The sequence below is a fragment of the Stegostoma tigrinum genome, chromosome 14, assembly GCF_030684315.1.
Source record: "Stegostoma tigrinum isolate sSteTig4 chromosome 14, sSteTig4.hap1, whole genome shotgun sequence".
In the NCBI taxonomy this organism is placed as follows: Eukaryota; Metazoa; Chordata; class Chondrichthyes; order Orectolobiformes; family Stegostomatidae; genus Stegostoma; species Stegostoma tigrinum.
In genome coordinates, this window is record NC_081367.1 from 49,108,977 (window position 1) to 49,131,700 (window position 22,724).

At 41.1% G+C, this 22,724-nt stretch overlaps 1 protein-coding gene across 4 annotated transcripts in view; it reads left to right on the top strand.

The window, feature by feature from the left end:
• Positions 1-19,040, top strand: part of LOC125457872 (NLR family CARD domain-containing protein 3-like) — a 46,048-nt gene extending 27,008 nt beyond the window's left edge. For 3 of the 4 annotated variants that reach the window (XM_048542587.2, XM_048542588.2, XM_048542589.2), the window contains 6 exons: positions 1,473-1,643; positions 3,203-3,319; positions 5,139-5,309; positions 8,146-8,316; positions 10,818-10,985; positions 18,602-19,040. In XM_048542587.2, coding sequence (XP_048398544.2) covers positions 1,473-1,643; positions 3,203-3,319; positions 5,139-5,309; positions 8,146-8,316; positions 10,818-10,985; positions 18,602-18,698 — 895 coding nt within the window. In that variant the 3' untranslated portion in view covers positions 18,699-19,040. The remainder of the gene's footprint in view (positions 1-1,472; positions 1,644-3,202; positions 3,320-5,138; positions 5,310-8,145; positions 8,317-10,817; positions 10,986-18,601) is intronic. The other variant, XM_048542591.2, reaches the window with a different exon arrangement.
• The last annotated feature ends 3,684 nt before the right edge of the window (positions 19,041-22,724 follow it).

Here is a 22,724-nt window from a genome sequence, read left to right on the forward strand (position 1 = left end):
GAATTTGGTCTAAACCCACTTGGCAATTCCAAGAAGCCCCCTATTCCTAACCTCATCTTTCCTCCTAAAGCTTTGTTCTTTGCAACCATTATTCCATGCTCTTACCATGCTTTGTCTAACATTAGACATCTTGATGCCCACAAGCTAAGATATATGAAACATGGATTCCTGAAAGTTGCAGAAAATACAGGTCACGTACAAACCATTACCTCTTGACCTGTCATAGCATAGGACTGCCACAAGTAACACTTGATTCTGTTTAAAAAAAACTGAAAGAACTGCACAAGCTGTAAATTAGGAACAACAACAAAGTTGCTGGAAAAGCTCAGCAGGTCGGCAGCATTTGTGAAGGAAAGAAACAGAGTTAACATTTCGGGTCCGGCGACCCTTCCTCATTCTCTTTATCTGTTTGCTCTTTATCAGATTCTCTTTATGAGATTCTCTCTATCTGTGTTTTCAGTCCTTAAATAACACCCATCACTTGTGTGCTTTCATCAACATGATCATCCAACCATGAACGCTGGCAACAGGTGAAATTAAGCCAGTTTATTTGTAACATTGGCGTGAGATTTGGCTTGAGTCGAGCTTTCGAAAACTGAAACCATGAAATGTTTCCATTTTGGTGACTTGACTCTTGGTTTCTTGACTTTGCTGCAGTCACCTGTAACAAGATACCTAATCATGCCTTTGTTACTTCTTATTCCAATGCATTCCTAGCTATTCTGCCACATTTTACCCTCTGGAAAATTGAGGCCATCAATACTCCATTGCCCATATCTTAGCACACAAGTCTCATTCACCCACTGCCTATATGCTCACCAATTTACTTTAATGTTTAGTAAAGGAATGTATTGCTTTCAAAATTCTCAACTTTATTTTCAAATCTCTCCATGGCCTTGACCCTTCTTAACTCTGTAAACTCCCCAGGTACTCCAATCATCTTTGTTATTTCCTCATCAAAACATAAAATAATTTTTGAATCTTTTTTTTAATTTGTTTTATTTTTAACCCCACCCTTAACTTTTCTTCACATTCTTTCAATCACTATATGAGATATTTCATTGATTTGACTATTCTATTTTCACCTCCTTGGTAAGGACTCTATGTATCTTAATAAAGATTATATAAACTGATTGATTAAGGAGCTGTTGCCTGCCCTGTTCACATAACTTCTAGATCCACTGTAGAGAGTGACATGCTGTTTTTGATTTCTAACAATCCCAATTTCCAATGAAATTGTCTGTTGAAGGTTTATGGACAATTGTAAATAAATGTTAAAGTTGTGTGTCATTGAATGTAAAATCTGGCTCATGGAATTTTAAACCAGAGTAAACCATCTGTCAATGGAACTGAGGCTGTCTGAGTATCTCATTGTTATTCAATTTGGGAGTCAAATGATTATTAATAACTGTAAATGAGAATATTTGCATAATTCCATGTTCAAACATATTGACTTTTTTTGATCTCTTTAGCTTGAGCAACAATAATCTCTCAACTGGAAGTTGGGAGGAAATTGTCTCTGTGCTCATCACAAATCAAACATTGAGAGAGTTGAATGTGAGCAATAATAGAATGGGTGAAACAGGCCTGAGAACACTCTCTACTGCTCTGAAAGATCCACGCTGCAAATTAGAAAAGCTAGGGTATGTCAAAGTTGTGAATGAACATTTACTTTTAATTAGTAGTCTGTAATATTGCTTGTTATGAAATCAAATGTACATAGAATTACATATATAAAGTAAGTCACATCATGACACAGGAGCCTGGTCTGTAACAGCTAGCCCCTTCTCCTCACAGTTGGACTGACAGCTTCAAGGCCATGCAGTTGACTATCCTTTGGGAATATTGTATATTGAGACTTGCATGAGAAAACAAATTTATGGGCTAAAGACTGTATATTTTCACATTCTAATCAATAATAATGTGGATCCTGTATTCAGAGATGGGCCCAATGAGCTTCTGTACCTCGTGCAATACCTAAATGCATCTTTGTGTTCTTGTACAAATGCATTTACTCTCCTATGCTGATGTTACCATGGTCAGCCAGCTCTAGAGCCTCATTATCCTGTGTTGGAGTCAGAGCTGAATGTATGGGGCATCTTGACCAATCCTGGTCTGCTCCTTGCTTTTTTGGAGTTATTTTTCCTGCAAATTGAAGGAGAGGAACTATTGGTTTTCTTAAAACATAACATTTATGTAGGTGTCAAACCTGGTATGGGCTCCCAAGTGCCTGCCCCTTTACCTCTATTCTCAATAGATATGGTGAGGGTTAGTAAAAACAGCTGAAAAAAGATGGCATAATCACTAGCTCAGAGATTAGAATAATACATTATACGCAGGATAAGTTAGATGGGCTTGCATTGGGAGATTCACTGAATATAACTTGGAAGCATATCGGTGGTGGCTGGAACACTATGGAAAAAACAACGTGCCAGAGTAAAACTTCTATCTGAAGTCGAACCCAACTGAAAGTACAGTCATCAACGGTGGAACAGTTACAATTGGATGTGCACAAGAGACCTGAATTAGACATTTGGAAAGTTGTGAGGCCAGTTGAGATTTCTCAGATAGAGAAGGATAAGGGGATGGTAGGATTTGAAAATAAGGATGAACATTTTAAAGTCAAAACCTTGCTTAAGGAAGTGAATGTAAGTGAGCCCTTAGGTAATTGAGGAACAAGACCAGTTGCAAGTCAAGACACAGAGATCAAAGTTTTGAATAGCCTCAGATTTATAAAGGTTAGAATGTAGGAGACTAGCTGGACATGTCTTTGAATGCTTCCTTTTAGCGGATACAATTATGTGAATGAGGTGAGTAGTCAAGTCAGAGCCACAGGCAATATCTGCCCTCGTTGCCCTCACTTAATTGAGACATCACAGCTGCTTGGTCTCCGGCCTAGCTTTGCCTATTGTTGTTCACAGCTTGCTGACTTGTTGGAAATGAGGCCTGAGCCTACCGCCAGGTGAGGCCTATTTTGAAATCTCTCAAATCTCACCCATCATTTACAGGGACTATTTCCTGTAATTCCCCATGTTCCCAAAATGTACACAGCTGAATTTCTAGTGGTATTGTTTGCTCAAAATAGTAATATTTCTACTTTGGTACAATGGAATATGATAACTATATCATAAGTACAAAGAAAAATAACTGTTAGTCATTAATATTTCATTTAAAATTAATATTCATTTCCTCTTGTGTTTAGGCTTAATAATACTTGTACACTTGATTTTGGAATGATGGGCTCTTATCAGGAGGAAGCTGGAATGGAAATACTTAGTGATGTACTAAAAGATCCAAGATGCAAATTGAAAAGTTTAGAGTAAGTTGGAAATATATCTGGTCTATTCCCACTACATAATCCTGCCAATTTCCACAAAGATACTCAAAAAGTGGGTTTGTGGCTTAGACAGTGCTAAAACTCATTAAATTAATGCCAACAATCTCATACTTTAGATGAGCAAGAATGCCTAGGTGGAGCATTGTTGTTTAGCATGTCACACTGAAGAATTCTTATAAACCCCACTAATTTCTAGACATGACAGAATTTAGAGTCATAGAGTTATACAGCATGGAATAACTCATCCATGCTGACTGGATATCCTAAACTGATCAAGTCTACATCTGCCAGCATTTGGTCCATATCCCTGTAAGCCCCTCCTATTTACACATCCGTCCAGATGCCTTTAAACTGTTCTAATTGTACCAGCCTCTACCACTTCCTCTGGCAGCTCGTTCCACACATGCACCACCCTTTGTGTGAAAAAGTTTCCCCTCAGATCCCTATTAAATTTTCCCCCTCTCACTGTAAACCCAACTTGATTGTAAATATCCATCTGTGGAAGATGCATTTTGCTGTTTTTTTTTCCTTTCAAGGAAACAAAAACAATAAACATTTGTGCAGAACAATCTGTTGGAGTGGAAATGGATTTTGATTTGTATACTGCCCATATTCTAAATGAGTAACAAAGAATAATTTGTTCTGTAACATCATAAAATGGAAGAACTGGGAAGTGTACCCAATACCACCTGAGCTGGGGTTCTTTACTGTTCATCCCGATGACTGCTTGGAATATATGCAGGCACTGTATAATTATGTTATTGACAATCCCGAGCCTGCATAAGAACTCCTTTGCAAAATTGATGCCAATGTGCACTTGTGATGTCATTGGCCAGTAAACCATGGTGAAAAGAATCGTCAATGAGCTTTGATAAATCACAGTTAAAGGATCTTCTTTGACTTCAAGGATGAGCTTAGGCCATGATTTTGAAATTTTGGCAAATATACTTTACAGATGAGGACGTAGAAATAAAAGGTATTCCATTAGATTTACTTGAATTAATTGCTGAGCGTAAGAAGAACATTGCTTATTGGGTTGGGGCTCCCTAATCAGGTTCAAGAAAGATGGTAATGTAGATGACAATGTAGATACAATTCAATAGGAAGTCTTCATGCCCGGAAATTTGGAAAATGAAAGGTTTCATAGCAATGACCTCATTTTTATGCTGAGGTAATGAAACTCACACACTTTCTGTAATTTTGAATATTGTAAACTGGGCAGTGGTGTGGTGCACGATCAGAGTGGAGAACTTACAAACCTTCTCAAGGAAACCTTTGTTTTGTTCTTTCTTTGATGATTAATGCCGGTGCAATGTTCTCCACCTGGTGGAATCTTCAGCTGCGACCCATTTCACTCCCCTACCCTACTCACACAGTGAAAGTGATTGGGCATAATAAAGCAAAGTGAGGGATAACAAACTGACAGTCAAATCCATCCTGTTTGGTGTTCTAATTCATGTAATCTGTAATGTTTTTGAATCCCAGTGATAATTGATCAACATTCTTCAATAACTTGTTTATGGTTCAGTATACAAAATATTTACTCAATGTTCTGTAATTTCAGCTCTCTCCTTCCAAAGCTATGGTTGTAGATCCTCGTGTGGATGGCAATAACAAAATACTGTTACATAATGATGTTACAAAATTGTCAGATCAATGTGAGCAAATATTATAGATTAAACTGTTTCCAACATTTCTATCACCATCAAAATCATGAAGCCTTCCATCCTAGTATGGAGAACTGTCTTTTTTATAACTTTGAAAATACATTTATAAAATGTTATTGTTTTCTGCTCAATAGGTTGGCCAAGAATTGTTTAACACAGAGAAACTATGAAGAAATTGCTTCTGCCATGAGAGTCAATTGCAGTCTAACTCGTCTGGATCTAAGTTCCAATGTCATTCAAGACTCTGGAATAAATGTAATTTCTATGGCGCTGATGGACACAAGTTGCTCAATACAATCATTAGTGTAAGTAAAAACTTGTAAAGTGTAGTCTTATGTACTAGTGTGGTTTTACATTTTGTTTCATAGCACTTGAAAGGACATTGATGCAATAAGTATGATAATATAGTCGTGCATTATGTTTATGTTCTGTACTGCAGAATTTTTGTTGGTGGATGACCATGGTGGATGGCCACCTGGTCAAGGCACACAAGTAGGATAGGTATAATGACATTGACATGCGTTTAGGCAACATCTTTAATGTCCTAACATTGCCGATAAGAAAGAAAAATTGCGAAAAGTTTGAATTGCAGCAGAAAAGATCGAGATGATCAGTTTGAAAGATCAGTTCTGAGCTGTTGTTTTTTGAAGATTGCCAGGAACAGCAGAGGCAAAGGGACTGGAAAAAAGAACTTCCCTTGGTTTAGGTGACTGACAAATGTTGACTGATCCTGTGGCATATGGAGGGAAACACATGCAAGAGGTAAAAGACAAGTGTTGAGGTGCAAAAGGATGTATAAGGCTTGAGAAAAATTTCAAACATAACTTGGGATGAGGCAATGGGAATTTAAGATTGCACATTTAAAGTTAGTAAATTAGAGAAAAGTTTAATGAGGATATGAGTGATGAGTAACCCCTTCTCACTCTGAAAAGGATATTGGTTGACGGTATGAGGATAGGACGATGAAAAGCCAGCAAAGAAAGGCTTGAGGGATCAATTGTAGAGGAGACAAAATCTGAGTCTGGTTTCAGCAACAAGATAGCTCTGGTTGTATCATAGGTTAGCAATATTGCACTAGTGTAAATAAATGGTCGTGGTATCAGATAAAATATTCAATTAACGGCATAAGCGATATCAATATCAAGGTGTTACATAAAATAAAATATTAGCAAATTATCAAACAGAGCAATAGTGTATTAGATCCTCCAACTTGGTACATTCAGTTTTGATTAGGATTCACTGCATTTGAAATGTTAACTCAGTTTTATCGCCACAGATGCCACCAGTTTCAACATCTCCCCTTCCCCCACCGCATCCCTAAACCAGCCCAGTTCGTGCCCTCCCCCCACCGCACCACACAACCAGCCCAGCTCTTCCACTCCACCCACTGCATCCCAAAACCAGTCCAACCTGTCTCTGCCTCCCTAACCTGTTCTTCCTCTCACCCATCCCTTCCTCCCACCCCAAGCCACACCCCCATCTATCTACTAACCTCATCCCACCTCCTTGACCTGTCTGTCTTCCCTGGACTGACCTATCCCCTCCCTACCTCCCCAACTATACTCTCTCCACCTATCTTTTTTTCTCTCCATCTTCGGTCCGCCTCCTCCTCTCTCCCTATTTATTCCAGAACCCTCACCCCATCCCCCTCTCTGATGAAGGGTCTAGGCCCGAAACGTCAGCTTTTGTGCTCCTGAGATGCTGCTTGGCCTGCTGTGTTCATCCAGCCTCACATTTTATTATCTTGGATTCTCCAGCATCTGCAGTTCCCATTATCTCTGCCACCAAACCTGCTGAGTTTCTCCAGCAATTTCTGATTTTGCTCCAACTTGATATGTTGGATGGAGCAGGGCAGGTAAAACAGATCAGACATTCAGCCCCCTACTTTCCCAGTCACCTTGAGCTCACTTTCAAAGTGCAGGAGGTGGTCAGGTGCTGAAACCAGCAGCCTGCTCACCATGGTAATTAAATAATTAAATGATGATGAGCTTCTAAAAAGTGAAGTGGAATCTTATTGTTTTGGATGGAAGGAGAGGGGTGATGATATGAATTATCTTTGGAGGTTTCCTGTGTAGATTGGGGTGGGGTTTGGGGCGTGGTATCTCTCCCCTCCAAAAAACACCTTTCCTTCCTCATCATCTGGGCTTTAAAACCCATTACTCCAGCCCCCTTGACCTTCGCCCTAATTGCCATCTTTTCTTGCCCAATGCCCTTACTTACCTGGCCGTGGGATCCACTGGGTCCTTCCCCCGGGACTGGAGCTTCCAGGACTGCTGGAGCTGCTGGCCACTCAAGTCTGGCCACAGCATGTTATGGTAATGGGAGAGGCCGGTTTTAAGACTGTCCAGTTGTCAAAGCCAAACTGTCTGTCCCTCCAGAAAAGTTTTGCCTGTGGTTACACAATTAGGCCATTTGGCCCATTGCATTAGAATCAGTTAAGCTAGTCACATCCCACATACCTGCACTTCTTCACCCTTAATTACTTAAAGTTTTCTTTTCTCGTTGGGTGCTTATTGAACCCAGTTTTGAAGGCCCCAATTGATCCGGCCTGCACCAACACTCTTAGGCAAAGTATTCCAGGTCCTAACCACTGGCTACATGAAAATATTTCTGCTTGTTGCAGTTGCCCTTTTTGCTGATCACTGTGAATGGGGCATTTTACTGTTCTCAATCCTTCTGCCAATCTGGTCAGCGCCCCATGATTTTGACCACCTCTGGCAATTTTCCTCTTTATTCTCTTTTCTCTAAGTTGAACACCTTCAGACTATCCAACTAATTCACATAACTGAGCTCCATCATCTCTGTGGCTATTCTTATTAATCTTTTCTCCATTCATCCTAAAATCTTCACATCTTCGCTCCAGTTTCTCCAGTTGAGGCTGAACTAGGGTTTTATAATGGTTCCTTGTTCTTGCATTTTCATCCTCAATTTATAAAGACATAATTCTACATGTCCTATGATAATTGCATAACTAAGTTGTCCCTAAATGATTACTTGAGAAGGATTGAAATTAATGGATGAGTGGTACAGTTGTTGAAAATGCCCAAAAATAATGGGTTGTCTGAAGAATTAATCGACTGTTTATATTAAAAAAGTGAATATTTCCCGTGTTTGCAACTGCACTAATATGTATTTTTGAAGGCTGACTGAAACAAAACTAACACCTACCTGTTGTGAGAAACTTGCCTCTGTGCTAGTCACAAACCAAACACTGAGAGAATTGGATCTGAGCATGAATAAACTGGGTGATTCTGGAATATGTGTATTGTCTACTGCACTGAAGGAACCAAGCTGCAAACTGGAAACTCTAGGGTAAGTGCACATCTCAAACATCCAGTGTTCAAACATCATTTATACAATATTTTATTCTTATTATGACAATTAGTTTATATTTGTACTCTGTTGAACGGCCCATGTTGTTTAATTTGCTTTGTTATACAAAATAAAAATACTTTTTATGGATTTAGGGAGTTTGTTGTTCCTAAAGGGAAAATATTTTCCTGGAATATGTAGAAATGACTTTGTAAACGTTTATAGTTCTTTGTCAGAATGATTCTGAATGGTATTTCTTGAGTTTGTTTCTTCAGTGGCTAGGAGTAAATCATAGAATCCCTACAGTGTGGAAACAGGCCCTTGGACCCTACAAGTCCACAAAAAACCTTAAGAGCATCCCACCCAGATCCATCCCCCTATAACCTACAGACCCCTGAACACTGTGGGCAATTTAGCTTAGCCAATCCCCCTAGACTGCACATCTTTGGACTGTGGGAGGAAACTGGAGCACACGGAGGAAACCCAAACAGACACAGGGAGAATATGCAAAAGCCAGGCGGATAGTCGCCTGAGGCTGGAGTCGAATCCGGGTCCCTGGCACTGTGAGGCAGCGGTGCTAACCACTGTGCCACCGTGCCACCCCGAAATCAGTTATTCACTTTTGGCAGGACTGTTGTCAGGTAAGTAACAATGTGAGTTGTTACTCATCTACTGCTCCAGAAAGGACAGTAACTGACCTAATGTCTATGGAGAGTTGTGTGTGGGAGGACATTCAGGATTGCATTAGTGGAGTTTAATATACAAGTAAAAAAGATAATGGATGAGGCCATCAGCCACAGGATAGGTGAAACAGGGATCAATATCAGCAATGTTGCAGAAGTAAAGATGTTTGACAATAGAGGTGGTGCAGACAGAATGTTTATCTTGACGTCAAATATGACATCCAGGTTGTGAACAGTCTGGTTTAGTCACAGTCAGCTGCCAGGGTGAGGAATGGAACCAACGGGGAGGGAGCAGCATTTTTGATAGGAACTGAAAGCAATGATTTCATTCTTCCTCCTATTTAGAGCTTGGAGCTCAGTGAAAAAGAATGTTGCTGTTTTGGGAAAGATCTGGAAATATTTTTCTGAATTGATTGACAGCCTAGACATGTTATTAATTCAGCTCCACAGCAGTTTATACCCTCATTTAACTGTATTTTGAAACATATAAAGAAAAATAAACAGCAAATTAATCCCAGCAATGCAATGCATTTGGTTATCAGTTTTAAGTGATGTTACAGACATTATTTCATCCATGCTCTTTTCAGAAGAGCAGTCAGTAATGCTGGGGGTAAAGCTTATAAATTGGATGATATACAACCTGCCCTCACCCTGTGTAATGAAGTCAGCCAGGCGGACCTCATAGAAGATGCATTTCCTGATTGAAACTATTAACCTGATCCAATCAGGGAGCCCTGGCTGAAAGATATAAACAGGAGTGTCAGAGATTATGCTCAGAATGAGAGCTGGCTCTGTCAAGAACTATGCATGTGTAATTAAAGGGTGACTTGGTGGCAGGAGACTGGCCTCTGTGGAGTTATTTCACCACTATTTTTAAAAAGACCATATGATCATAAAATGTGGTTGCCAAAGAATGCCATTCAGCCCATCGAGTCTATTGTGCCATTCAAGACCATGATTGATCTCGCAATTCGCAAGGGCACTTTACTACCTTTCCCCATTACCCTTGATTCCCTTGCTAAATAAAAATATGTCCATCTGAGCCTTGTTCATACTTAATGACAACCTCTATAGCTCTTGTGGTAAAGAGTTTCACAAATTCACTACCCTCTCAGAGAAGAAAATCAATGTCATTTCTGTTTTAAATGGGCAAACCCCCTTACTCTGAAATTATTTCCTCTGGCCCTAGACGCTCCAACAAAAGAAAACAACCTTTCCACCTCTACATTGCCAAATCCCTAAGGACCTTACACATACCAACAATGTACCCTCTCTTTCTTTAAAACTCCAGAAATTAATTAATGGGAAATTAATCAATGGGAAATTTCCACACTGTAGGGAATCTAATCTAATCTAATCTAAAGTTGTTAACAAGTCCATTGCAAATATTACATTCCTAATGCCACAATGCAAATGGCACGGGTAGGCAGGCAGGATTTGAAGGACCATTTCTAAACCCCTAACTAAAAGCTGGGAAAGAAGGGTAAGATTGTCTTTTATAGGGGTATTTTGTGTATTGTGAGAGCAACCACCCAATCGAGATGTTATCTCAACTTCCCATTGTCACACCCTGCCTGGCCCTGTACATCCTAGTCACTAACAGATGGAATTATCAGATCTGAGCCCAAATTGTGCATGTGATGCATTCTCAAAGATTCTGTTAAGTGACATGAAGTGAAGATGCTTAGAGATTAAGCAAAAATGGGAGAATGAAATTCTTGAAGTCCATTATAGTCATTAAAAAACAAATCAATGCAATGTTTTTTTTCACAATAATGCTAATACTAGCAATGTTTTTTCTTTATCTGATCTCTGAAGATTAAAACAAACATGTCTCACTGACGCATGTTGTGAAAAGCTTATAACTGCACTCAGCACATCACAGACAATGGCACGTCTCGACTTAAGTGAGAACTTATTTACAGACAGTTCCATAAAGAACTTCTGCAGTCTCATTTTGACCTGTACCAACCTGGAATGTTTAATGTGAGTTTATGAACTATTTATTATTATTTATCCAGTTGTATGAGTACTATGCTGGTATCAATTCTGTCATGTGTTACAAATACTATGGAAGAAAAGAATAAAAAATGTGAAATTCTGCAGTTTCCTGTTTTGGTGCAAACAAAATGCATTATCTGCAACTTGTTAGCATCTCTTTAAACATGGTGAATGAATTTATTATGTATTCAGCCTGTGTTTTTTTTTGCAGAATAGAAATTGCCCATAAAGAATTGAAATAAAATTCAATGTTATTTGATGAATTTCAATGATATATAAAAAGACTTTAGACCATGTAGGACTAGATTTCACTGTCCTTTACCTTACCTCCAACATTCCACATCTACACGTGGGTTAAGGCTATGTGGGTTCATTAAATCCAGAAGGTATCTTGTCTGTTGCTTACCACTGTGAGAGTTGGGGTTGCACTAAATGGAATGTGTTGTGGAGAGAAGGTGGTATCTCTGGCAGGTTTGCACCCAGCCAGTAATAGGCAGGGCCTGCAGGCACGTCTAGAATGTGGTCTCTGGCCTGCTTCCAGATAACTAAACTGTCTTTACCACACTTGGGAACCTGGAGTCTGACAGGAATTTAAATTGCTTTCTGTTAGGCTCTTAATAAGCTTGATCTGCTACCCACTACTTGCCTCCTCAAAAATGACCTGGAGCAGGGATGAAGCTAGAAACTGTGCATAGGCTGGAAGGGCTAATTTTATTTTCAATTTACCTCTGGATGTTTGGCCCTGATCTTGTGGAAGGACAATGAGCTAAGAGCAGTTAATGGCAGTGTTCCATGGCATTCATAGAATTGAGAGAGTGTAGAGGCAGGCCATTCAGCCCATCACATCCACACTGATCCTCTGGAGAGCAGCCCATCCAAATTCATCCCCCCCACCCTATCCCTGTATCACTGCATTTTCCATGTCCAATCCACCTAACCTGCACATCTTTGGACTGTGGAAGGAAACTGGAGCACCTGGAAGAAAGCCACAAAGACACAAGGAGAATGTGCAAACTCCACACAGACTGTCGCCTGAGGGTGGTATTGAACCCGGGTCCTTGGTGCTGTGAGGCCGCAGTGCTAACCACTGAGCCACTGTGCTGGCCCAATTGTTTTTTCAGATGTTCACTTCCATGCAAGCAACAGGAATTTTCTCGTACCCTCTTGCATTCTGAAATGGTGGGCTGAATTTTATGAATATTTGTCTAAGTCTCAAATTCAAGGAGTATCTCCTTGTGAGCTCTAGAGAGTTGTCCCATAATGTTTGTCCACTGCATGTGCACCACACCTCTGTAGCGCTGCTCGCATGCTATTGCAAGCAGTGGAAATATTTACCCTTCTGCGGCATATGGGATTTTTGCCACCCACATGTATTTGAAGCATGACATTGATTCTGTGAGCATGCAGTTAGGCTCGAAGAAAACACTTAATGAGAGTGCAAGTGATTATCTCTGAAATGCAGCCTAGTCCTATCTGTGAGCTGGATTAATGCCCCTGCTGCTAGTTCAATGCTAGTTGCCCATGACCCCTGCAGTGTGAGTCTGTGCTTCCTAAGCAACATGTCAGTGTATCACAGAGGTGCCATGCTGCGTCAACAATTGCTGGTTACCAATCTCCAAGGAGGTGGGGTGCATGTGGTGCCTGTAGATCATGTTTCTGGCTGCAGTCCAATTGTATGTGACATGGAGGTCATTCAGAGCAAATGGTGAGATGAACTTGTCAAGACACACTTTGATTTCCAGGTCAAGGCTTCTCAACTTCTTCTCGCAGGTTTGCAAAATAGAATAATAATGAGGCAATTTGGTACATCAGCAAGGCTTTTGGCTAACAATGACTCCCCCTTATTTGGCAACTAGCTACTGCATGGTGAGAAACTCTCCACACTGCTTTTCAAAAGCATAAAAGATGCACAAGCTGCTCTCTATGTCAAGATGGCCTGCCATAGTCCACATCACTCAAACCCCTATGAGTCCACCCTCTCTCTGAAGAATTGGCAGAGCCACTCTAGACTGATTCAAGTATTGGAAATTCATCATTGGGAGGCCTACTGTGGTGGCTGCATTGTATCTACACTTGGCCTAGTCAGGGGTTTGTGAAACAGAGGCATTAACCATGGTTATGAAGGCAGTCCTTGTCTCTGCACAGCCATCCTCATCAGGCATTAGAAATGAAGTAGAAATATGAGTTATCAAGGAAAGTAGGCAGGGTTTAGTACCAAACTTCCGGAGGACTTGATGCAGATCCCTAAGAAGTGGTACTGATGGTCATGGATGATGTAAATTTACCAAAAGGAAAACATTTCTGTTGATAAAGTGTTATGCTATTGTGCTCTCAATGCAACAGGAGTGGCATTGTCTGATTACTGTAACTTCCCTTTCAAGGGCCTCATGTCACTCACAAGCCTGCTTCCTCAGACAGAAAAACAATACTTACTCAACCACTCTGGGTGTGGTGGCCTTTCTCATTTCAATTTCACAGAGTTACAGATGAGGAAGGAGCAGGTTGTATTTCACAGACTAAGGTGCAAAGTTGGCCTGGTAATCTAGTAGTTACCCCCAAATCATTTTGCTCCTTTTCACCTTGGTCTCTCTGCAACTCCGTCAATTCTGATCTTCCTCACATTTTTACCTCACTCTTTTATTCAAGTCTTCATCTCCCTAGGCATCAACAATTCCCTTGGTGGAGAATTCGACAGGCTTACCACTCTTTGGGTAAAGAAATGCCTTTCTCACCTTTGTCCTAAATAGCCTACACCTTATCCTTAGATTGTGGCCCCTGGTTCTGGACTTGCTTGAACTTTTATCACCTAAGAAGCTATGAACTGTCTAAAATTCACACAAGATCATTTGTCACAAGGAAAAGAATGACAAACAGCAAATCAATAATGTTTAAATTACTGGTAGATTCCTCTAAGGTTTTGGAGTAGATTTGTAGCTCGGGTTGAGGGTGTTGAGGTTGTTCGGCTCTCCGAGCTGGTTTGTTCTTTCGCAGGCATTTCATTACCCTGCTGAGTAATATCCTCAGTGCAGTCTGCGGTGAAGCGTCGGTGTGTTTTCCTGCCTGGTTTTTAAACTCTGGAGTCTGTTGAACTGGATTGCCTCACTTCCATTTTCCCTTTGTAGTGGAGTGTATATGGGGTCGAGTTCTTTGTGTTTATTAGTAGCATGGAGTGAACAAACAGCTCCCATTCCTAGATGTCACGATAGAACACAAACTTAAAATAACACCTCACCAGAATAAAATTTACCAGAGGGGAGGAGAATAATGAATAGCTCCCATTCCTGGACATCATGGTCGAGTGCAAGACAAATGGGGAACTCCAAATGAAAGTTCACAGAAAAGCTACACACACGGACCAGGTATTGAACTTCAACAGTAACCATATGAACACACACAAGTAAAGCTGCATGTGAACACTAATTAAAAGGGCAACAACACATTGCAGCAAAATAGAACTATGCCAAGAGGAAGAAGAATATCTGTTCCAGGTTTTCAAGGATAATGGATATGCAAAAAACTGGGTCAGAAGATGCCTACACGAACAACATCATGAAAATACTACATGCCCCGACATACTCATCACACTACCCTACATCAGGTACGTCCAAACTCATCACAAGACTCCTACGACCATTGGGCATCAGAGTGGCACACAAGCCCACATCATCCCTGTGACAACTGCTCAACCGAACTAAAGACCCACTCCCCGCCATGGACAGGACCAATGTCATCTCGAAGATCCCCTGCAGAGACTGTGAGAAACACCACATCGGACAAACAGGAAGGAAACTAACGAGTACGTGAACATCAACTGGCTACAAAAAGACACGACCAATAGTCACTCATCTCAATCCACATGGACAAGGAGAACCACCAATTCGACTGGGATGGGACAATACCAAAATCCTGTGGCAAACTAGGTAGAGACAGGCACGAGAATTCCTAGAAGTCTGGCACTCCATGAAGCATGCTATTAATAAACACATAGAACTCAACCCCATCTACACTCCACTACGAAGGAAAACCAGAAGTGAGGTAATCTTGCTCAATGTATTCCAGAGTTTAAAATCAGGTGGGAAAACACACCGACGCTTCATCGGAGGCTGCACTGAGGATGTTACCCAGCAGGGTAATGAAACGTCTGTGAAACAACAAACCAGCTCAGAGAACCAACCAACCTCAATACTGGTAGATTTTCGGAAGTTTTGGCTTCCATTTACATTTTAGCTCAAACAATTGCTGACTTTGTTAAAAGAACCAATACCCATCAACACCCCTCCCAATATTTCCCAGTTGCAGAAAGAGAGAATTTAAAAGATATGATGAAATTTTTGGCCACACCGTGGGCGGCACGGTGGCTCAATGGTTAGCACTGCAGCCTCACAGCACCAGGGACCCGGGTTCAATTCCAGCCTCGGGTTACTGTCTGTGTGGAGTTTGCACATTCTCCCTGTGTCTGCGTGGGTTTCCTTCGGGTGCTCTAGTTTCCTCCCACAGTCCAAAGATGTGCTGACTAGGTGAATTGGCCATGCTAAATTGCCCATAGTGTTCAGGGGTATGTGTGGGTTATAGGGGGATGGGTCTGGGTGGGATGCTCCAAGGGGTGGTGTGGACTTGTTGGGCCGAAGGGCCTGTTTCCACACTGTAGGGAATCTAATCTAAAGAAATTCCTCCTGAATTCCCAATTTCATATTTCTATGTCCCCTAGATTGTCAATCTTTGCCCTATCAACACCATTGAACTCTTGCATTGTATCAGATATCACTACCATCAAGTCACATCTTAAAAGAGCTTTGATGGAGGAAAATGCCCAACTTGTTCAGTTTATCCTGATAATTATAATCTTTAGGCTGTGGCATCAAATTTATAAAAGAAGTTGCATTTCATCAATATCTCTATATCCTTTTAATAACATGGCACCCAGAACTGTTCACAACCCTCCAAGTGCAGTCTAATGAAGTTAATTAAGTTTAATACAAATAACCCCTTTTCAATTACACCCGTTAAAAAATAAACCCTAGTGCATGATTTGAATTTTTACGACCTTAGTAACCCATGTTGCCATTTTTTGGGAGTTGTGTGCCTATACACTTAGATTTCTTTGCAGCTGTTTTCCTTTTAGATTCTTAATATCTGTTTGTGACCTCCTTATTGTCCTTCCAAAATTCAACACCTCATGTTTGATAAAGCTGAGGTCAATTCATCATTTAAACATCCATTTTGTAATGTCATTCATACTTTTTGGTATTTATCATTATCTTCTTAGTATTACCAATATTTCAAATTTGGTATTGCCAGTATAATTAGAAATGTTCTTCCATTCATGAATTCAAGTTGTTAATTTAAATTGTAAACAGTGGACCTAAAGAAATGAGCCACTTCATACCTTTTGCCAACTATCCTGCCAACCTTAACCTCTACTGTCTGTTTTCTCATTTGTAGCCAGCTTGTTATCCAATTCTAATCTCCACATTCTCTGCCATTGGTCATGATTCCAGTACGTAGCTCTTATCGAAGATCTTTCAAAAATGCAAATAGTTTACAGTACATTCAGCTTGTCTTTTTTAAAAAATATTTCTTCTCCCAGTTCAACAAGGCCTGTCAAGCATGACTTTTTGTTTTGAAATCTACACTGATAAACAATACTTTCTCAAAAACATCCGAAAATTTAGGTAATTTACATTTACCACATCGACCTTGTATATTCCCCCTGATATTTCATCGCAAAATTCTATAAGGTCCATCAAGCATTGCTTTTATTTGGAAACCCATGCTGATTCCAGTTTCTATTTTTTGGTATCTATACATTTTTCTATTCCATCCTTGAGTAAATGATCCATTAGCTTCCTTACCAGTGATGTTGTGCTAACTGTCCTAGATTTGTTGTGACCTGCTTTTTAAATATATAAATAATATTGGCTGTCCTCTAGTTTTCTCGCATTATTCCATTTTTTTAATCATTTGTTTGGTAGAGGTATTCCCAGCTGAGGAAACACTAATGGTGAATGGAGATAAGATATTGACCTACCTGTGATAGAACAGGTTTGACGAATTGAATGGCCTTTAATATGAACAGAAAGTACTGTAGGAACTCTGCAGTCTGCCATCAACTGTGGAGAGAGAATCAGAGTTTACATGTTGAATCCAGTGACTTTTCTCAGGAACATATTAGCCTATTCCTGTTCCTATATGCCTAGAAAACAGACAATTCACATTATGCAGTTGTGGAGTTTTAGACAGGAAGCTAGCGGTTTGTGTGTCTCCAAAATCTGGGCATACGTATTATCATTCACAGGGCGCGATCTGAAAGTCTGACTGTTGATGGGCTTAGTTCCTAGTGGGATGGGGTGGGATGTATAGCTGTCTGCTGGTAGACATAGACATGGGCAGCACAGTGGCTAGCACTGTCGCCTTACATTACCAGGGACCTGCATTCAATTCCAGCCTTAGGTGACTGTCTGTGTGGAGATTGCACATTCTCCCTGTGTCTGTGTGGGTTTCTACTGGGTGCTCTGATATCCTCACAAGTCCAAAGATGTGCAGGTTTAGTGAATTGGCTGTGCTTAAATTATTCATAGTGTCAGGTGATGTGCAGGCCAGGTGGATTAGCAATGGGAAATGTAGGGTTACAGTAATAACATAGGGAACTAGGTATGGGTAGGAGACTCTTCGGAGGATCAGTTGGACTTGATGAGTCCAATGGCTTCTTTCTGCATTGCAAGGATTTAGGGAGCAGGCTGCAAGAGTCAGTAGGGCTCAGCCCAGCTCTTTAAGTGAAGTTCAATCTTGAGATGGGAAGAGAGGGTCTGACTCATGCTTTGGAGTGGGGAAACTTGCAGTGTAGCTGTCTGGCTTCAGATGTGTTTGATCTTTGGCTTTGAAAGGTGGGTATGAGTCTGGGGTGATCTGATTCCCAACCACAGGACCCAGCTGGGAGACTGGTCAGATGAAGGCAGAAGTGCTTTTGCTCCTTCTGGCTCACCAGCAAAGCTGTACAGACATTTACTTTTTACCTGAAGCACCCTTCACTACCCTTCAGCTCATAGGTTACCCAAGGCTGCCCACCACGAAAACTGAAAAGAGGATTAAATCTTGGGCTATCAACTTCATAGTTTAGACAAGTTGGCAACCTGTTTGGCCCTTGTTTCTTAGATAATGGGAACTGCAGATGCTGGAGATTCCAAGATAATAAAATGTGAGGCTGGATGAACACAGCAGGCCAAGCAGCATCTCAGGAGCACAAAAGCTGACGTTTCGGGCCTAGACCCTTCATCTGATGAAGGGTCTAGGCCCGAAACGTCAGCTTTTGTGCTCCTGAGATGCTGCTTGGCCTGCTGTGTTCATCCAGCCTCACATTTTATTATCTTGGCCCTTGTTTCTTTCCTTGTTTATTTCCTTCACAGTTGCTACCAGACCTGCTGAGCTTTTCCAGCAACTTTGTTTTAATATCGTGCTTCTGTTGTAATTTGACGTGTGTTGATTAAAGGTGTCAAATAAAAAGGTAGGCGAATATAGGATGGGGCTGTAAAGAATAGATACAGAAGTTATCTTATATCCAATATATAAAGCTCTGTATCTCATAATACTTCTCTCTGCTCTAGGTTAGAGCAGAACCAGTTCACCACAAATGGACAGATGGCGATAAAGAAACTGAGCATGAAGAAACCAGGAGTTCGTATTGTTATTGAAAGAGGCTAAAATATTGTTAACATTTAAATTTTAATCTCTGAGTGTCTTTTGTAATTAATTGCATAATTCTTGTGATAACCATATTTTAAATCTACATTCCAATGTATTCCAGTAAATAGATTTAATGACGAAATTGACATCCAATTCTTTCCTGTAATGTGCCATGATGTGGAGGTGCCGGTGTTTGACTGGAGTGGACGAGGTCAGAAGTCAACTGATAAAGAGGCTACACTCCTGAAAGCTTGGGATTTCAAGTAAACCTGTTGGACTATAACCTGGTGTTGTTTGACCTCTGACTTTGTTGTCTGTCAGCATCAGTTTGTTTATGATTAAAGATGCTGTTGTTCGTAAGACTTTCTACGTGTAATTTTTCAATATAAAGTGCATTCTTATACCTGGCATATAAATGCATCTAGATTTAAGTGCTATAAAACAGGTCCTGAAATGCAACTTTATATCAGGAAACAGGCACATTGGTGGGAATGGGAGATAAGCTGCATTCACTAATTCAACTGGTACAGGGAACTATGGAAATTTCATTCTTGAGAAGTTATTGTGAAACAGACTTGCAGCCAGCATTACCTTTCATCAGTGGTATGCCTGTTTAGGAGATAGATGTGAAATTCAGCAACATTTAGCAGAAGGTGCACTGTTCCTGGAGGCAACAGTAAAAAACAAGAAGTGGAAGAACAGTAGGTAGGTTTCCTAGAATTAAAGATACAGTTTGGAAGTCTTTGTCACGGTTAGGAGGGAGGAAGGAGAACCTGACCCTGAGGAATAGCAAGCCATCCACTCCACTAGTGCCCTCATTATGTCTAACCATACCAGACTGCATTTGGCACTTGCCAAGATGCTGCTGCCTGAAGTTGGGACATCAGGTCAACCCAACTGCAAAGTGACAACTGCATTGGCAAGAGTGGTTCATGCAAATAATTAGCTTTGGGTAGTTGGAAGGCACAATCAATTAGTCTCTTGCTGGAACCTTTAATTACCTTCTGTACTGGTCAATAAACCCCCTGCCTGAAAGAGAATTATGATTAGTTCAGTTTATTGCATATTTGAATGCTTATACATGCAGGGAGAAGGGCTTCCATCAATGCTGAGAACTTAGAATGTTTGGAGAGCTATAAGACAGTCTGAAATAGACTTTAATTCGGGGCATATGGTGTATTACAAAGGAGAGGACAGGGCCATAGGGAATACAAAAATCCTGGTTAGGAAGGGGTGAGAGGGACTCACTTCAGTGTGTATCTGATGCAGTGGAAAGGGGATGATTACAGGCTGTTTAGATAGGGCCATGGAAAGAAATAATGGACTCTGGTGCTTCTCCTGTTTCTTGGCCCCTGTTCAGTTCTACTTGGCACCTTTGAAGCATCAACACCTTATGTTTTGTGATTTGCTTTGAGTCCTATAGAATAGTGCAGACCATTGAGTTTGCATCAGTACTTTTCAAGAGAAATCCAGTCAACCCTATCATCTCCCCTTCAACCTGTTTGTTTCTTTTGTTTTGTTCAAGCTTTTATCCAATTTCCTTTTGAATCACTAATTTGAATCTGTATCCACAACAATATCAGGGAGGGTGTGCATTCCAAATCCTAATCATCCTATATCAGTAACTCTCCTACTGTTGTCTCTGATTCTTTTACATACAACTTAAGTGAAGTTAAATCTGAATGATTGGATCAGATCTTGCAAGTAATTTCTCTTGATTTTATCTAGCACTTCATAATTATATACACCTTAAGTGAAGTTAAATCTGAATGATTGGATCAGATCTTGCAAGTAATTTCTCTTGATTTTATCTAGCACTTCATAATTATATACACCTTTATCAAAACCCTTTAAGTTTCTTGGTTCTAAGGAGAGCAAACCCAGCTTCTCAGTAATCCCATATCCCTGAAACATTTCTGAACCCTGAACAAGCACGGTTATTCAAATTTTAGAACTAGAAATCATAGTAACCGTGAGGTTGAACAGTTTTGTATAGATTCAGTAGAACATTTTCACTTTTGTACTCTATTTATGAAGACCACTGAAAACCAGAATTGAGTATGAAACAGGTTACACCCTTAGCTTTGTCAAGTACCTACACACAACTTGTTTGTTCCTATGATACAGTCAGCTATGTCCTGGTCCTATGCCGAACGAATTTTGCTTGAAGTGTCTTAAGATTAAGGCTCTAGAGGGCTATGCTTCGACTTTTAGCCACCAACGTTCGCTTTTCTAAAGCTGTTTCTTCAATCTCCTTTGTCAGCTGATGAAGCCACTTTCCATATTTTATTTCCTTTGAGGTCAGAGTTAATGTATTTCCATTGCATATATACAATACTAGAACATTATAAGCAGGTAGCTACCACTCTATTTATTACATCTCAGATTGCGACCCCAGATTTAAATTTATCAATTTAATACAGTAGTATCGACTATATTTCCCCCCTATAGTAGTTCCTGAAATTATGCAGCCTCAAACTAGAGATTCCATATTAGTTTTCAAAGAATTACCACATCAGTGATTTTAATATTTCATTCTCCCCATTTAGCTGAGTTTTGATTTGGAGGCAATTGCACAGTGGAATTATTGCTAGACTAATAAGCCAGAGGCCCAGGTAATGTTGTGGGGACCTGGGTTTGAATCCTGCTATGGCACATGGTGGAATTTGAATTCAATAATAATTAATTAAAGGAATTAATTGATGATTGTTGGAAAAACGCAATTGGTTCACCAGTATCATTTAGAGAAGGCAAACCTGCCTTCCATGTAACTCCAGACCCACAGCAACATAGTTGTCTTTTAGCTGCCCACTGAGCCATTAGGGCAATAAATGCAGGTTACGTGACACCCACATCCCATTAACGAATAAAAAATAATCCTTATGGAGACAGCTTTAAAAATTCCTCTTCTCCATCTTGCAGCCTGAGCCTCCCACATAGCTATTTCTGGTTGCAGCAGCAGCGCGAGCAGGGGCCTGTCGGGAAGCCGGTGAGTCACTGTTTTTAAATCTATAAAGACGTGGCTTCAAGTGCCGGTGCCTTCCGTTTCTGGTTGCAGCAGCAGCGCGAGTGGGAGCTTGGAGCAGGAGCCTGTCGGGAAGCCGGTGAGTCACGGTTTTTGAATCTACAAAGAGCTTACCTTGTGAATAGGCGGAGGTGCGCTGAGCAGGAGCGGACACGGGACTGGTTAGTGAGGTAATATATTTGTGTGGAACTGGAGCTGGATAAACTTCGGATCATTCGGGAGGCAGAGGGGGTTATTGAGAGGAGTTATAGGGAGGTAGTCACTCCTCAAGTACAAGAAAAAGGCACCACCTACGTCCGTGACACCACCCATGCCCTCCACCTCCTCCAGGACTTCCAATTCCCTGGCCCCCAACACCTCATATTCACCATGGACGTCCAGTCCCTGTACACCTGCATTCCGCATGGAGATGGCCTCAAGGCCCTCCGCTTCTTCCTGTCCCGCAGGCCCGACCAGTCCCCCTCCACCGACACTCTCATCCGCCTAGCTGAACTCGTCCTCACACTCAACAACTTCTCTTTTGACTCCTCCCACTTCCTACAGACTAAGGGGGTGGCCATGGGCACCCGCATGGGCCCCAGCTATGCCTGCCTCTTTGTAGGTTACGTGGAACAGTCCCTCTTCCGCAACTACACAGGCCCCAAACCCCACCTCTTCCTCTGGTACATTGATGACTGTATCGGCGCCGCCTCTTGCTCCCCAGAGGAGCTCGAACAGTTCATCCACTTCACCAACACCTTCCACCCCAACCTTCAGTTCACCTGGGCCATCTCCAGCACATCCCTCACCTTCCTGGACCTCTCAGTCTCCATCTCAGGCAACCAGCTTGTAACTGATGTCCATTTCAAGCCCACCGACTCCCACAGCTACCTAGAATACACCTCCTCCCACCCACCCTCCTGCAAAAATTCCATCCCCTATTCCCAATTCCTCCGCCTCCGCCGCATCTGCTCCCACGACAAGACATTCCACTCCCGCACATCCCAGATGTCCAAGTTCTTTAAGGACCGCAACTTTCC